Genomic DNA, 14,823 nt, shown 5'->3' on the forward strand with positions numbered 1-14,823 from the left:
CTGTCATTAAAGATCTGACAAATTGTGTACAATGTCAAAATACGATTATGATGATTGTCTTTTGCTTGCCAGATGCTGGTAAAATTTCTTTACCTAATACTCATATAAAGTGTGAGATTCATATATATCATCTACTTACTTCCAAATTTCTGTGCTTTATACTATGTGAAATGAGAATGTCTCCTCACACTTTAGCTTCAACCCAGGTTCTCAGTGTGCTCTGTGATGTAAATTATTTTCTTTCTGGCTGAGCTATTTCTGTGCTTTTAGGGAGATAAATGAGTATCAAAATGTGTCACTGTGATTGGAAGTGTTGAGACGAACTTGTGGGAAATCTTTGCTCCAACAAAGATGTTTACATTCTGACTTGTTCACCTCTAAATCAGGACATCACAGTGCTGTGGTGTCAGACATTGCCACAGACATATAGATTTTGTCTTATGGTCAGTCTCCAGGAAATACAGTACCCCTGAGCCACACACAGTGAATCACGTAATCTATAAGGTATTCATGGCATACCACCTACATCTTCTAGAGAATCTGGACCTCAAATGCTATGGGAATGGGACTGTATAAAGACATGGACAGTTAAATAAACCTCTGCACCATCCAGGCACTCCTAATCCCAGGAAGAATTAGCTGATGTTTCAGATCACGATTGCCTTTCTCTCCTGCTCCTTCTTCCTCCATGCTAACAGAGAAAGCAGGATGGTGCATAGCTCATTTTTAACTCTTTTACTTCTTCCTTTCTTTTCTTCTGAGAAAAAAAAAAGAAAAAAGAAAGGACCATAGGGGCTTGATTTCACAGGGGGTGCATCTATGACTATAAATTCATGCTGCACATGCAAAATGAAACTGTCAAGAGTTCATTTTTTCCAAAATCTAAGATTTTTTGACTGCACAACTCCTTGCTACCTCACTGACCTTCTGAAACATCTTTGTATTTATCCTCTCAGACTTCACTGACTCAAACAAGACGAAAACTGTAGCACATTTTTACACATTAGAAGAGGAATGTAGGTGTCATTAAACAGGAATCAGAGTTTTCTGGAAGAAAGAAAACTTTATATCTTATGCTGATTTATCATATGCAGAAGCATGTTCTCAAACCTGGTCAAATGGAGGTGGATAAGGAAGGTTTTTGCTATCAGCAAGCTGGGGGAGATAACTTCTCCCCAGATGTTGTGATTAATAGCTATTAAGCAAACTCTCAGCCTCCGCTGTTACGTACAGAAACGAATGTACACCTGACCTGCAGCAGCCTGTAGAGCTACAGAAACCTACCCAAAGGCTTTGCTGGCTGACAAGCTAACTTTCGAGTATCTTTTATAGGCCTTTATGCCTTAGTGTTTCATTTCAGACGCCTGACTCCATGCCACTAGGGTAGCCAGCACCAGCAATTGATTCTGCTGGGTCAAATTTCCTCAGTACTATACAAAATAAATGTTGTGCTATGAAAATAATTTTAGATAAGTTTCACATTTCTCTTAAGAAAATACTGATTTCATTTAATTACCTACGATGTCTGGGGGTAAAGCAGTTCAAAAAATAAGTTTTGCAAATATTGTTCCAAGTTAAGTCACATTTGTAATGCCTACTAAAGCAAAATGTATGAAGATTCCTATTTTCCTTTTCAACATAAATATTAAATTGCTTCAGTGGTATAATTGAGCTGTAGAAAAGCTTGCTTTATTTTAAAGAAGCAGTGGTGACTTACAGAAATCTGCCAGGCTGCTTTTCAGAGGCTTTTTCAGTTTGCCAGGATTTCCTCATGTGTAAATTCTTTTGCTGCAGCTGCCGTTACAGATTGAAGGGGAAAAAAAAAAAAAAAGTAGCTCCCTCAGGTTTCATACCACATTCAATTTCTGTTTGTGGTTGTTTAGCCTCATACCAGTAACACCAGTGATACCGATTAGCAAGAAACCAGAGGACTTTTCCTTAAAAAATCTCAGAAGCACCCAGCCAGTTTACTGCAACAAAACCAGCAAAAACATAGACCACATGTACAGACCTTTCAGGGAAAAAATGTGAAACAATGGTATGTATTTATCACTGCACCTCTCATCACGTCCTCAAACTCTGCCCACTGATTTCTCCTCTTCATATAACATCTGATGTCCCAAACCACTAAGAAGCTGTAAAAGGCTTTTCAAAACATCAGAACTCCCTTAATCTGCCACAAAATTTTCTCTGCTTTTCCCTAAATGGGGGATTTCATTGTAAGATTTATGGGCCAGAATGGCAATATTTAATCCCAGAGGAGTAACACATTTCAGATGTTGAAGTCTTTCCGTAGAGGCACAACTGGCAGCTTTACACCCCTAATGTAGTAGGGGTAGTTTTCCAGCTGGATACACAGCTTGCAGGAGGTGAGCTGCATAACTTGCAGTGGGAAACAGAGCAATGGTGTCTAACCACAAAGACCACCAAATGGACTTTCAAGCTCAGATTTTTTAAGTACATAAAAAGGGTAGTTGGGAGAATTTTTGGTGGTTTAGATGTATTTTCCTATGTTCCTTGCATCTAGTTTTATACACAGGAAAGAAACAGCTTTAGAGGTAAAACAGCTAGAAAGGCAAGCGTAATTAATGCATTTCAAACTTTGGTCAGAAACCTTTTGGTAGGTGTCTGCGGTAGGCATGTCATGATGTAGTGAGCTTAACATCTGACTGAAGCAGGATACATCATTTTGCTACCTTTGATTGAAAGACCCACCCCATGCTTTTGTCAATAAACCTACACAATACCGTGAAATATGACATATTACTACACTCAGAAAAAAAATTTCTCCCATTGCCCTAGAACTTTATGGATTACTTCTGCTGACATGAGACAAAGTTGGGATTTTTTTCACTCATTCAAAATTAGGATTGAAATTTAGCAAGTAACTAAAGTCAAAACCTTTATTCTGAAAACCCTTATTCTGAAACTGCTTTACTATTGTAGAGTTGAAAGTCACCTCACCTCACTTGGGATTTGTAGATCAGAGATATGTACATCAGTTTTGGTCATCTGAGGCTCTCTGTACAGGAAGGAGGCTTCCTAGTAGATATTTTTAGGAAACAACTTTCTGGATCTGTTTTGAACCTCTACTTCCTGAGAAGAAGAAAGCTACTGTTTCTTGCCCTTGATGATAAGGGCCATCCAGCCACGCAGTTCAGATGAAATGACCAGCAGTCTATGTGACACCAACCCCGAGGTGGACTTCCACTGGAGGACGCCAGACGAGTTGGCCCTACTGCTGTAGAGCTGCACGTCTCCTTGACCAGCCATGATGTTAGAAAGTCATCTTCAAAAGCATTAGCCCTATACTGTCTAGCTTCACTGTCTCTCTTTGACATTTAAGCTCTTACTGAGAAGATATTTGAAGGCTTCCTGTTTTCTTGTTGTGTGTTGGGTTAGTTGTTAGGGTTTGATTTGGGATTTTTTTCCCAAGTTGCCTCTGGGATTTCAAGCAGCAAATCCTCATGCCTGGCTATTTATAGCTACGGAGGTAGAAGATCACTTCATCGTGAAACACAACTTCAGATGGAGGCAATCGAGAAGTCATTGAACTCAGCAGCTGTGCAGCTGCGTCACCAAACTCTTCATGCTGCCCAATTGTTTTCCTTGGCGACTGCTTCCTCTAAGAACTTGTTTTTTCCTGACTGTGCCTCAGTTGGCTGTTTGTGAAGGCCTCGTCAGTGTTTGTTGAAGAAAGAAAGAGCAAGCAGTTGCTTCTGTTATTCTCCAGAGAGTTTTATAGAGAAAATGCTGTTTAATATTGACATATTCTCACAGACTCCGGGGGAGACTTTCTACAGAGAGGGAGGGAAAAAGAAAAGGAGGATGAGGGGAGACTTGCTCTGTCTGACTTTTCTCCCCAGAGGACAAAAATCAAAAGAGAAAAAATAAATATATTTTTCCTTCTGTTTGTTTGTGACTGTTGCATCCTGAAGATCCATTCCTGTGTCCATGCTCAATGTTCCTGAAGCTAGTTCACTGCTCGTGAATACTATGTTGTACATTTGTTAGTAGAAAAGTGCAATATAACAGTGCCTCTCATGTTTGTCAAAAGATAGAGAGTTGGACCAGCCAGCAAGGTCTTCTAAGCAACTCTGCTTTAGTGCTGGAGGTTCTTCAGTTTACAGACCATGGCATGACCTGGAAAGATCTACAGCAAAGCATCGCCAAGCTGTGTCTACTGACACAAGCACTGAGAAGGTTTGGTTAAAAGACCAAATCTACTCTTTGCAGAGCAGCAAAATTCCAAAAATAATCTGCTACTGTGGGAAGAGGGTTCAGAATAAAACCAGACCTGGATGCTTTCCTCAAGCACATCCAGTTAAATGAAAATTACAGGAACCTAAGTAAATAAAGGGAATAAAATAAAATAAACATGCTACACCCCCTTTCCCTTCTCTTTTTAAGTCTTCTTCCTACTTCAAAGCAATCTTCAGACTTTAGTCCTACATGTGGGTACAGAAAGCATACCCATACTGTCCATACACATCCCCTCTGGGGTAAGCTCTCAACCTTGCACGTCTTTGAACACAGTTCCTGACTGCTGGTGCCTAAACAGAGGCAGCATCACCTTCTATATCCTGCAGTGTCTTGTGGTTAAATAAACTTCTCAACAACCCACTGCCCTAGTATTACCCTGTAGACTTGAAATGCTCAGCACAGCACTCCAGACTTCAGAGCCTGGGAAAAAAAAAAAAGAAATTCCTCTTTCTTCCGGATTTCTCCTAAACCAACAAAGCCTCAAGCAAGAAACAAGCAGTCAAAACAAAATTAAAAGAGTATGAGACTGCTGTCTGGGATAGATGGTGGTACAGAATAGCTGGTGCAAAACCAGTGGAGAAGAGCAAACAGAGCAGCTGCTCTGGAGGGCAAAATGCAGAGGTGTGAAATGGCCTCTGTGGGAGAAGCCATGTGGAAGAGTTTGCACAGCCTTGCTGGTGTACGGGCAATCATGAGAGAGGTACAGATAGGAGAGACTGCTGGTGGGCATGTGGTTGTGCAGAGCAGCTCGTGCAGAACATACAGAACAGCAAGCAGAGAACAGGTTATGCAGAAGATCTGCTGTGCACTGACTTTGTGTGACATTTCTGCTGCCTTTTCAAGCCTTTTCAGATCCCCACTAGCCAAAATTCCTGGACCTATGACAGGTACGACACTGGACCATGAGAGTGCTCTGTGCAGCACAGCAGCCACAGCCCGCAAATGACCAACTTTCCTTGCCAGCCTTTTACACACCTCTTGTGCCATGTCCAGTTCCCTGACAGAGCTATGGGATCTCCTGTAAGGGAAGGAATTCTGTTTGTTTTCCTTACTTTCCAGATGTACAAGTGTGATGGAGCACTTGTGTAATGGGGGAGCAAATAGCCACAACTAATCAGCCATAGGACATGCTATGTGTGCTCAGGGAAGGTGACAAGGTGGGTGCCACACTGACTGCAGTTTAAAGGCTCTTTCTCCGTTACCTGTTCCTCCTGGGGGAGTCACTAGTATTTTCGGTGTGCTTTCCCTCAGATCCCAAACTGCTCTGAGGGTACAGAGATAAATACAAGATGTCTTCCCTGCTAAAAGCTGTTTTCAAGTACCTGGCAGCCAGACAGCAGTCTGGCCCAGTGCGATGCTTATCTAATTATATAATATAAATTAACAGACATATCTTCTTTTCTTTATAATTTCCCTCCTAAGAATATATTTTCTTGTTATTCTATGCTGTTTCCCTTTCTTGTTTTCTGCTTCACCCATAACTTGTCTTCCTAACAGCCTCCATTTGTGTACAAACAGTATTATGTTATGAATGGTGTCATCTCTCCTGTCTTCTACTCCACACTGAACTTGCAAAGTTGTCTGTAACTTGCCCAGCCCCACAGCAGGCACAGTGGGGCAGGACAGGCAACAGGGATCTCCTCTGCAGGGGACAACTTGCTGGTAGAGCTGTGCTTCTCCCACTTGCAGACCTCTGGAAGGGACAGCTTGCTGGCAGACCTTGCTGGGCTGTAGCACAGAAGCACCCTGAAATTTTCACATCTTCTATATTGTCATTGCTGAGCTCCCTTTCTCCTTATTTTGCTGATTAGGCCTTGCAGAAATAACAAAGAGGCTTTAGAAATCTTTGTGACGATAAAGAGAGGTCAGACTAAAGAATATATAAAAAATTCATCTTTTTTGAGCCAACCTTGACTTGGAGAAGCTGCAGCTGCCAGTTTCTTTGACAGATCAAGATCACACGTCAGTTACTTTTTTTTGGTCTGAGAAACACAGCCAGTAACTGCTTATAACAGAACAGTTGCCTGAACGTTTTGTTTTAGACACCGACTGCCATGTTATTTCATCTTAGCCAAGAAACAAAGATAGCAAGGTTGTGTTATAGACTTCACATTAACTGCTGGCACCAATAGATGCTGACTCTATCTTAATAGAGAGCAATTAACCTTTGCAGCTTTGACCGATCCCAGGGGAATGAGTGGCAATTAATAAACTCTGCTCTTCTGTCTCAGCAGTTAAGGGTCACACCACAGCTGAAATGACACAGATGCTTCTGCGGCCAAAGGAAGTGACAATGCTTTCTTTCTGAAGGAACTTCATCTGACCCTTATTCCCTCGGAGTAAAAGTTCCTACAATGCAACTGCACTTGTAGGCTGTTAATAGGTATAAGCTCCACAAGATTTTTGAAGAGAACTTAGAAAAAAGGAACTATTGGTAGAACACAGCAGTTTTTGATGAGTAAGGAAACATCCTTTCTGCCATCCATAGTGTGTCATGATTACAAAGTCAAGGCAGTTGGCCAGTGCCAACAATCTTGCATTATTGCAATTTTAATATTGCTACATCACTTTCAAACTCTTCAGTGCTGTTGTAATAAGAGTTGTTATGCAATTTATTTCAAAGTCATTACTGTGTTATCTGGAAGCCAGAAAGCTTATCTTACAATAAAAGAAGCTAACCCCTCTGTGGATCTTACCAAACACTGTTGGTCAAAAATCTGAAAAACTGGCAACGAACAAAGTTGCTTTTATTGGAGGGGTGAAAAGTGCTCTTCTGTTAGTGACAGCATGGGTGTCATGCCATTATTAAATACATGTGCAATAATGTGATAGAAAAAACCCCAGTATTCATTTTTAGGAATGAATAAAATCTTTCAACAGTATAGTTGCAGTCACAGCCAGCCAGGAAGTCATGAACAGATTGCATGCCTGGCGTTGTATAAACCCAAAGGTGCAAGGCTTGTCCCAAACAAGTCAGTTGGTATAGCTGGACGGTCTAGACATGATGGCAACCCAAAAGGAAGTTTCCAGCGGCCCCAAAGATACACTTTGATGCCAAAGGAGTTAAACAAAGACACAAGAACCAAGTCTATAAAGAAACTTGCTGTAGAAAATGCTCCAGATAAGAGATGCACCTCTGTCTCTCTGGGAACGGTAGCAATATTTGCCAAGAAAGACGACAGTTGTGGGGTTTAGAATACCTAGAGTATCTGGATTTAGCTCTCAGCAGTTTCTGTCCCAGGTTTACTACATAGATGTCTCACACTCTGTAGTTATGAAACAAGGTTAATAGTACTTCCTTTCTGCTTCTTGTCACATACAGGCAGAATTGAGGACAACAGGATCCGAATTAGATACTCTCTAAATGACATCAAAGCACAACTCATAAATACTGAAAAGCCTGTAAATAAATGACTTGTGTGCAAAGCATTTCTAAACGTAATCTAAGGGCAGAATAATTATACCATAGGGCTAACAAAGGGTTTTCATAACATCAGGGCACAATTTGCTGTCAGAAAATTTTCTCTTAGGAGAGTCTATTCCAGTCTGACAGAAGAAGGAGGGAAGACATACTTGTTTAAAAAGAGGTTTATACCAACACATTATTTGTGTAAACTTTAATCTCCTTACAGTAGAAACATACACAGTACAAGCCAAAAGTAGTATAACAATTTTACAGCAAAGCTTACCAGTAAAATGCAAAACTAATTTGTATCAAATTCTTAAAAAACTGTGCACTTTCTCAAACTTAACTTTGTTCAGCACATCGTTTTGATTTATATATAATAAGGCATTAATTCTATAAGAATCATTTACTATATTCCAAAATCGCATGACCTAGGTGTAACACTCTATAGCCTGATACCATTTTTGTGTCTTTCGATATTTACAGACTTGATCTACCTGCATTGACACATAGCACACAAGCACTAAGAACAAATACAAGCTTTGCCAATACTAGGTTCACATTGAAAAAAGTAACACCAAACAAAAAAAAGCTCAACTGTGCATTGCAATAGCTTGGTTCTGCTGCAACCATGACTGTAGTTTAAGAATAATTCCCCTTTCAACATGCTTCCCCACTTCCAATAGTATTTCAGTCTTTCAAAATGCAGAACTGAATCTGCTCTGAGCCTGCAGGTCCTGGAAGTGGACACCATTTCTACTAGCTACCCAAAATTTGATTTCCTTCTCCCTTTCCCCAGAATACAGTTCTTAAATTTATTTGAAAGTTAAATTTTCTATAAATGGCATAATTGAATTAATTCTAGCTACTATGTACAGAAATGGCTCAGGCAATTAAGTTAGTCCACCTTGTCATTAGTCAACAGGAAGTATAATTACTGTAGCTGTAAAGGAGGTATCTAGTGTTCCAGAATAAGTGAGTTTAATTATGGTGAGAGCTTCCTCAATTCTATTTACATTACAACTTCAGGTTCAATGTTAAATAGCAAGTCATCGTTTCCTCTTCGAACTTCAAGTAGTAGAGGTGATTCATTCATCACAGCATCTTGCAGGTCACTGGAAGTCATCAAAGGACGCCCATTGACTTTAACAATAATATCTCCATCTTGGATCCCTCCTCTGCAAAGACAAGAAGAAAAAGGCAGTAAGTAAGCATTTTATGCAGAGAAAAAGTACAAATACTATTCACTACCTCTTTGGCTGATCTGATAAGTGTTTACTTGCTTTAGTTTCCATTGAATGGAAATTCCACCCTGACTGCAAAAGAATACTCAGTAGTATGTGCTAAATGCAAAATCAGGCTTGCATTATTTCATTGAGGATTTTCTTCTAGAACAGCAAAAACAAGTAGTCTAGATTTCTCTTTTTCTTCCAAAAAACTGCAGCAAAGGAGGACAGAAAAGACTTCTAGCCATGACTGACTCACTGCACTCCATCCATTTGCAAGTACATGCAAAATAAATAAAATAAAATAATGTGCTCTACATACCTATGAGAAGGTGAGTTTGGAACAACTTCATGTACATAAATTCCACTTCTGACATCAGGAAAATCAGCATTACTGTGTTTCAGCTCTTCCACCAAGCTAAAAGAAGAATAAAATTATATAGTTTCTTATTCCCCTACAAAAGCAGTAGCATTCAAAAATTCTTATTTATTCTCATATTTTTTATGATCAAAAATGAATGACTTAACATTGTTAATAGTCCCTTGATCTTTTGATGAGAATATAAGGAATTTGAATTCAGATTAAAACAAGTAACATGACTTTTAAGAGAGTTAAAACTACTTACCTGTGCTAAGCATGCTATAGTTAATGGTCTCCTATGTCTCCTGTGAGAACCTGACTTTTGCTATTTGTAGCACAGAGGACACTGTAGCACAGTGACAGTAGCACTCTCTGTCCTAGATGCTGTACAGGGACAAAAGACATTCCTGCCCCAAAGAATTAATGCTGGTGATGGGGCAAAGTTTTTAATTATTTTGCTTCCCTTATTTTGCAAGTCAGTCTTAATTTGTCTTTATCTACAACATAGCTTTTGATAACTTCAGTCACCAGATAGATCGGAACTGTGAGAGTTTTCCCAGGAAGCTTCAGCTTCCTCAAGTTTTCTTGAGGAGTTATTTCTGCATCCCTTTCTAAAGAAGGAAGACAGGAACCAGCTGCAAAATAGAAACTCTAAAAACATCCTCTTGTTCCTGAGATGACATCAATTCAGGTCTGTGCGCAGTGTGGGCTAAAACCCATTTCTAGAAAGAAAGAGTTTAAAACTAATGTCGGTTTACTCTGCTGTCCGCCAAGAAAATCTGAGGTCTTTCAGATGGAAAGCAAGTCAAAATGGCTGCACACAGCTCCGCTTCATTTGATTTTGTACTGAGGAAGTTAACAATTAAATGACTAAAGCAAACACACCAAGGCAAGTAGTCTTTTCTTGAAAAAAGGCCTGGAGACATCTTACACTGCTTCATTAGATGTCACAAAAGCAGTAAAATCTCACATCATGTTCACTCCAAAATTATGCAGATAAACATTCTGAGTTTCTCCCTACTGGTGGTGGCCGGGTGATGCTAATGCCATTACACTGATTTGTTCCAGCTGAGGATCTCACCCTTTTGGGAGGACTGCAAGAGTGTAACTCAATGAACAAAGATGGCTTTACTGCAACCCCAGCTGGAAATTGTCTTGTTTAATTTTGTAGTCTACTGCCCATTGGAAACGTGCCTACTGCTGGGGAAGAACACAATTGTAACTTAGAACTCCTGACATCCTTGTGAACAACCAAAACCAGTGTTCAGACTCTTCCTAATTTCCCTCAGCTGTCAATAGGGCAGTATTCAGAGAATGACTGACAAGTGATTTTCCAGATCTCAGAACATACATTTCACTAATATCATTAAAATGATTGTAGACTTTATAGACGCCAACACACACTTCTGGATCCTCTGGAGATCTGTAATGAAAGCTGAATGATATAGTACTGAACCACTACTGACCACATTTTGTATGTGTGATCATTCAGATTACAACTCCAAGATACTTACGCAGGTGTTATTGTCAGCATTCTGATGCCAATGAAACGTTTCTTCCCATCTGAAAATAATACAGAGGATATTTTAAAAATGTTAGGCAAACACTGACAAAAATAACTACTTTGATGACCTAAAACACCTGTTAATTAAGACAGAATGTATCAGCTTTTAACAAAACTAAACAGAAATCATACAGATCTACACTGAGGTCATTTTTTATTTGGTGTACAGAATGGCAATGCCTTTCCCTGCAAGTGAGGGTAAGAGAGAAGCTCATTTACATTCCGTAAGAGTTTTTCTTCAGGAAATTCAGGAAAATTTCTGTGATCTAGTATCACATAACTGCAGTAAGTGGAAAACTTCATAGCCACCATTTCATCTAAAACTGGTAAAGACAATTTAATTATACGGTGTTCTCATTAAAATGTAGAAATGGAATTTAAAGACATTAAAATTTCCACCTTTCAGAGAAAGAACAATCAAAAGACTAATTGCAATGCAAACAGCTTGTAACTTCTACCCCAAAGAATGAAAAGCAAGATTTTTTTTTTTTAAAAAAACAAACCAAAACAAAACCAAAACAAATCATAGACTTTAGCCAGGACTCTATAGAATTTCAAATGGTGCAAATTCACTCCTTTAGGAACAGCACCACATTTCTGTAGTTGGCTTTTCGTAGTCATGATATTACACAGCTGTATTATGAAAAAAATGCAGTTTGATGACTTCCTAAAGTGAGTGCTTCAGTAGTTAGTTATATCCGCTGTGAAACAATATTTCCCCTTTCTTGTTCCAGCATAACTACTTGACAATTTCTTTGACCTTCTCCATGTTCTCATGAGGAAAAAGTTTGAAAAGGAATTGTACAGAGTCCCATCAAACTCTTATTCTTTCCAAGAAAAATAGTCCCAACTAAAGGAATCAGTCTTGAATATTATGCATGTCCAATATTCCCATTAGTGTCAGTGAAAATTTCAAATACTAAACACTGGATTTACTACACTCTGAACAATCTTACATCTGTGACTGTAACCCCTGCTTTTCCTTGAAGTGTTCTGTCTTTCTTAAAGTGAAAGTTATGAGGCCAAAATCAGCTATAGTAGGAGTGTCATGAAGAACAGCCTCAAAAGCTTTGGGCATGGCTGTGAAGTAGTGCACTCGCAGTGCTATTCTAGTCTACATATGGCACATGCAAATACTGAAGTGTAAGTTTTAACTTCTAAAAAGTAGCCAACCATGGTATTTCTCCCACTTGAAAATAATCTCCTCACTCCTGCAACGTGGGCAGTTAAATGATGGTCCTCATGAGTCTGCAGTCAAACTGAAGAGACACACAGATGACAGACTCTCTAGGGACAGTTTGCTGTCTGCATTAAACAGTTGGCTGCTGGTCATCGTCTGTGTGATGCAGAAATATGCAGAAGCACAAAGAATACTCTTGAGGCCGAGTCAGGAATGTTTACAGGAAAGAAAAATGAAATCTAAAGAAGAGACAAAAGAAACTGATTTGGAAGAAACAAAAGAACAAGGAAGAGATTGGGCAAGAATTAAGAACCACAGCAAAAATCCTGCTGATCTAAAAGGGAATTATTTCCCCAGTGGCTGATATAGGTAAAAACAAGGCTTTGGGAAAAAAAAATAATCTGGTAACTACAGAGTCACAATCAAAAGTCTCATTCCACCTGCATCTTTGGGCTGTTTGGGGTATTATTTCACCCCTGTTCATGTATGAAAATTCAAAACGGCTTTCGGCCCTCTCACTCCACAGTTAGTTTGCCACACTGGCAAACTGGCTCATACTATAACAGTAACAGGGTATTGTATAAAGTAAGACTAATAACTATGAGGTATGGATTATCTTGGCAGCAGAACCTAGATTCCTCCCCTTTCCACCCCCCAGCCATTTTGTATGTCAGAACACAGGTAACAAAAACTTGAGGCCTCTTGTTTTGCAAAAGTCCATTCCATTCAATTTAACCCAAATCAAACTTCCTGCACAAAAACCACAAAGTTTTCATCAACAATGATCAGAGGGAATATAATTGTCCAGTTTATTAGACGCAATAGACTGAACAGGAACAGACAACCAGTTGTAGTGTTTCATCATCCCAAAAGATAAGCATTTTGACATCAGGGTTAAGTCACACTGGCAGAACACTACATGGTACCTGAAACTACAACTGTCATAATACATCTACTCTGTGAATAAAAAGTCTCAGAACCTGTCACTCTGGCAATTTGTGCAATCATGAGGCAGAAGAAAAAAATGATTAAGAGAACTGGAATAAAGAGATCATAACTCTAAGAAGCATGTCACCAGGGTGAAGTCCCAGCAGTAGTTAGAAGAAGGTTAATATGTTGAACAATCAGGTTGAACAAATGTGAAACCATTGCAGCTTAAAGCTGCAGCAGAGCACAGCAGAGATATTCAAATTGCATCTCGCTTCTGTAGACACCGGGCCAGATTAAACACCACTTCCAGTGGTACAACGTCAAACAAACCAGCCTCAACCACTAGTTTAAACTTAAATGTGCTTTGTGTTAATAGAGAGTCACAAGCAGCTGACCCCAAGTATCTAGAAGCAGTTCACTATTTACAGAGATTTCTGTTCCCCAGGAAGGAAAAAAATTGCTTTACTGTTAAACTTTTAATTTTTACTGATGCTTGTAATAGTAGAGATACAAACCAGACAGATAAACACAGGCTGAAGGGAGAAGTGTTTAGGACTTATAAACTGTGGCAAAAAGAACTGATAAATCCAAATTAAGGGGTCAGGGACTCAAACTCTTATGGGCATGAGTAACTCTGGCATACAAGTATCCCTATTGCTGTTGATTTCAGTGGGCCTAGGATATCACCAAGATCTCTGAGTGAAGAAATGAATCCTGCACTTTTTATTCAAGTGGCAGGCAAAACTCATACTTCTCTCCTCACTCCTTTTGCACTTAAATCATCTTGCCGTTTGCATTAGCAGTTCTGAAAGCATTTAAGATTTTCCACTACCAAACAAACTATGAAAACAGTTCAATTCTATAATGCTGAATTATGTGCAGTGTACCTTCCATAGAAACAGTATAGCTGAATTTAATCAGTAGTCTGAATCTATACTTGGCAAGCCTCCTAAATCAGCCTTTATTACTATTGGTAATAATTATCAGTAATATTGATATAAATACACAGGTAAGCATATAGTTTCAACGAAACTAATGAAGTGTTGTGGAGATGTAAATGAGGTTTCATAGAAATTACTTGTGGGGTGTGGCCAATGCAGACCTCCCCCATTTCTCGTTGTCCAGCTGAAACAAGGTTCATTCACTTTTCTGCTAACATTATATGAGAGGCTAGGCTGACCTCTTAGGCTAGCTATTTCTCTAATATTTTGTCAAATTGCTTACTGTCTTCCATTCTGAAGGATCCATGTTTGAACACTTTCTAGATTTACTGTTCTGCTCAAGTCTAAACTAGGAATAGATGGCAGAGCCAAGACTGAAACTGAGAAAATCCTATGAGATACTAACAAAAGAAGTGAAAAAAAATCATTTAATGCTTAAGTATATAAATTACTCTCAGAGGGGAAGTCTGAACACACAGATAATTAAACCCAAGATGTATATGGAAACACTTAACTTCATGCACCAGTTTAGGAAATCCTAACTATAAAAGGAGGCATTATTACTGATAAATCCAAAATTATAAATATAGGCTTTCAGACCATTCAACAGATAAATATCTCTATGCAGATTGTGGTAAATCTTTGGTCAAAAATACATTAGGTATTATTCTGTATTACCCATGCATCAGGTAATATAGAATATTTAGATAATAATAAGCAGTGCTTATACTTCATTCAAATGCCATCTTTTCCTTCTTTTCCCCTCTCTCTGCTCCTGTACTTCAGTAGATCATATATCTGCAGTTACATACAAAGGATGGGATTTCAAAAAAATATGCCTTCTATATTAAACTGGTAGTTATCTGATCAACTCAGATTAAAAAGACTATAGTCAAGCTTATTAAATATTATTCTGACTATCTCCTATATGCCAGAGTAAATCTGGAAAGAG

General features: G+C 39.0%; 1 protein-coding gene across 1 annotated transcript in view; it reads right to left on the reverse strand.

Moving 5' to 3' along the window:
• Positions 1-7,856: 7,856 nt before the first annotated feature.
• Positions 7,857-14,823, reverse strand: part of HTRA3 (HtrA serine peptidase 3) — a 24,842-nt gene continuing 17,875 nt past the window's right edge. Inside the window, exons 7-9 of the mRNA XM_010183144.1 lie at positions 10,771-10,819; positions 9,218-9,313; positions 7,857-8,847 (exon numbers count right to left, since the gene is read on the reverse strand). Coding sequence (XP_010181446.1) covers positions 8,682-8,847; positions 9,218-9,313; positions 10,771-10,819 — 311 coding nt within the window. The 3' untranslated portion in view covers positions 7,857-8,681. The remainder of the gene's footprint in view (positions 8,848-9,217; positions 9,314-10,770; positions 10,820-14,823) is intronic.

Source organism: Mesitornis unicolor, unplaced genomic scaffold, assembly GCF_000695765.1.
Source record: "Mesitornis unicolor isolate BGI_N332 unplaced genomic scaffold, ASM69576v1 scaffold38360, whole genome shotgun sequence".
Taxonomy (NCBI): Eukaryota; Metazoa; Chordata; class Aves; order Mesitornithiformes; family Mesitornithidae; genus Mesitornis; species Mesitornis unicolor.